Here is a 1,202-nt window from a genome sequence, read left to right on the forward strand (position 1 = left end):
ACTTCAGAAAGTTTGTGGAAAAATAGAATTAAAAGATAATGCTGTGTTAGCGTAGAGCTGTAGGATTGCAGGGAAGAGGGAAAACGAGAGAAATTCTCGGGGCTAGTGTCAGCAGCACTAATACTCGATGTGCTGTGGGGAATGGGGGAGAGGGGACCTGAGCATCCTGAGAGTGGAGTCTAAGCTCAGCCCGGCACATGACCTTTTTTCTAGGTGTCGTTTCCCGCTGGCACCTCTGCCTGCCTTCCGCCCCCTGCTCCACCCCTCCCAAATTCTAGTCATACCGGGTACTTTGGTGTTCTACTTCGTATGATGTTGTCCTCACCTTTTTTGCGACATTGGGCAGGTTACATAATTTCACTACCTGTCAGTTTTCAACATGAACATGGAAGAAAATAATAGTACCTCCCTCAGGATTGCTGTGGGGATTAAACTAGATTATTTATACGCCTGATATGTGGTAAGGGCTGAGTAAATATTAGCTACTACTACTATTCTTATTGTACTTATATTGTTTCGTTACTATGCATTTTGTTGTTTTTTCCTTTAGACTTGAAGTTTTTTTTTTTTTTTAATTAGAGGGGCGGTATCTTATTTATCTTTATTTTTGAATGGATCGTTGATTTTGTCTGTTGCCGACATAATTAAATTTTTTAACTTTAAGAGCTACCAGGTGCAATAAATTTTGTTGATAGAATGATATTTATTAGATAAAAAGATGGCTGTTTTTTGTACAGCCCAGAAGCCTGTGGATTAAGATGTACAGAAAGTAACTGACATTCTTAATTTAGTATAGAGATGAGTGATTTCAGTGAAGAATTGACGAGGCCTGTGACAGAGGATGAGCAAGTGGAAACATCTGTGCTTTCTGGTACAGGAATGCATATTCCTTGGCTTCAAAAGCGTATAGAAACTGTAGGTAAGTAAAATATTATAGAACCATTGTAACTTTTTTTTTTTTTCCTTTTTGTCTTTTTTCGTGTCCGGCAACGGACCGCAACCCTCAGTGTTGCACCCGTACCAGACCGGGACCGGCAACGGGATCGCAACCCTGGGCGTTGCGCCTGCCCCTCGCTCAGCCAGTGAGTGGGAACCGGTCTGTATGTGGGATCCAAACCCTCGGCGGGAGCGCCACCGCGCTCCCCCGCGGCGCCCCGCCGCCGGGGGCCCCCTGGGGGCGCGGGGGGGGGGCCGCCCAGGGG

The 1,202-nt window shown here is 45.4% G+C and overlaps 1 protein-coding gene across 1 annotated transcript in view; it reads left to right on the forward strand.

The window, feature by feature from the left end:
- Window positions 1-798: 798 nt before the first annotated feature.
- Window positions 799-1,202, forward strand: part of LOC103610854 (TATA box-binding protein-associated factor RNA polymerase I subunit A-like) — a gene marked incomplete at its 3' end in the record, with an annotated part of 25,450 nt that continues 25,046 nt past the window's right edge. Inside the window, 1 exon segment of the mRNA XM_008594930.1 lies at window positions 799-919. Coding sequence (XP_008593152.1) covers window positions 799-919 — 121 coding nt within the window.

Source organism: Galeopterus variegatus, unplaced genomic scaffold (assembly GCF_000696425.1).
Source record: "Galeopterus variegatus unplaced genomic scaffold, G_variegatus-3.0.2 Scaffold11899, whole genome shotgun sequence".
NCBI lineage: Eukaryota > Metazoa > Chordata > Mammalia > Dermoptera > Cynocephalidae > Galeopterus > Galeopterus variegatus.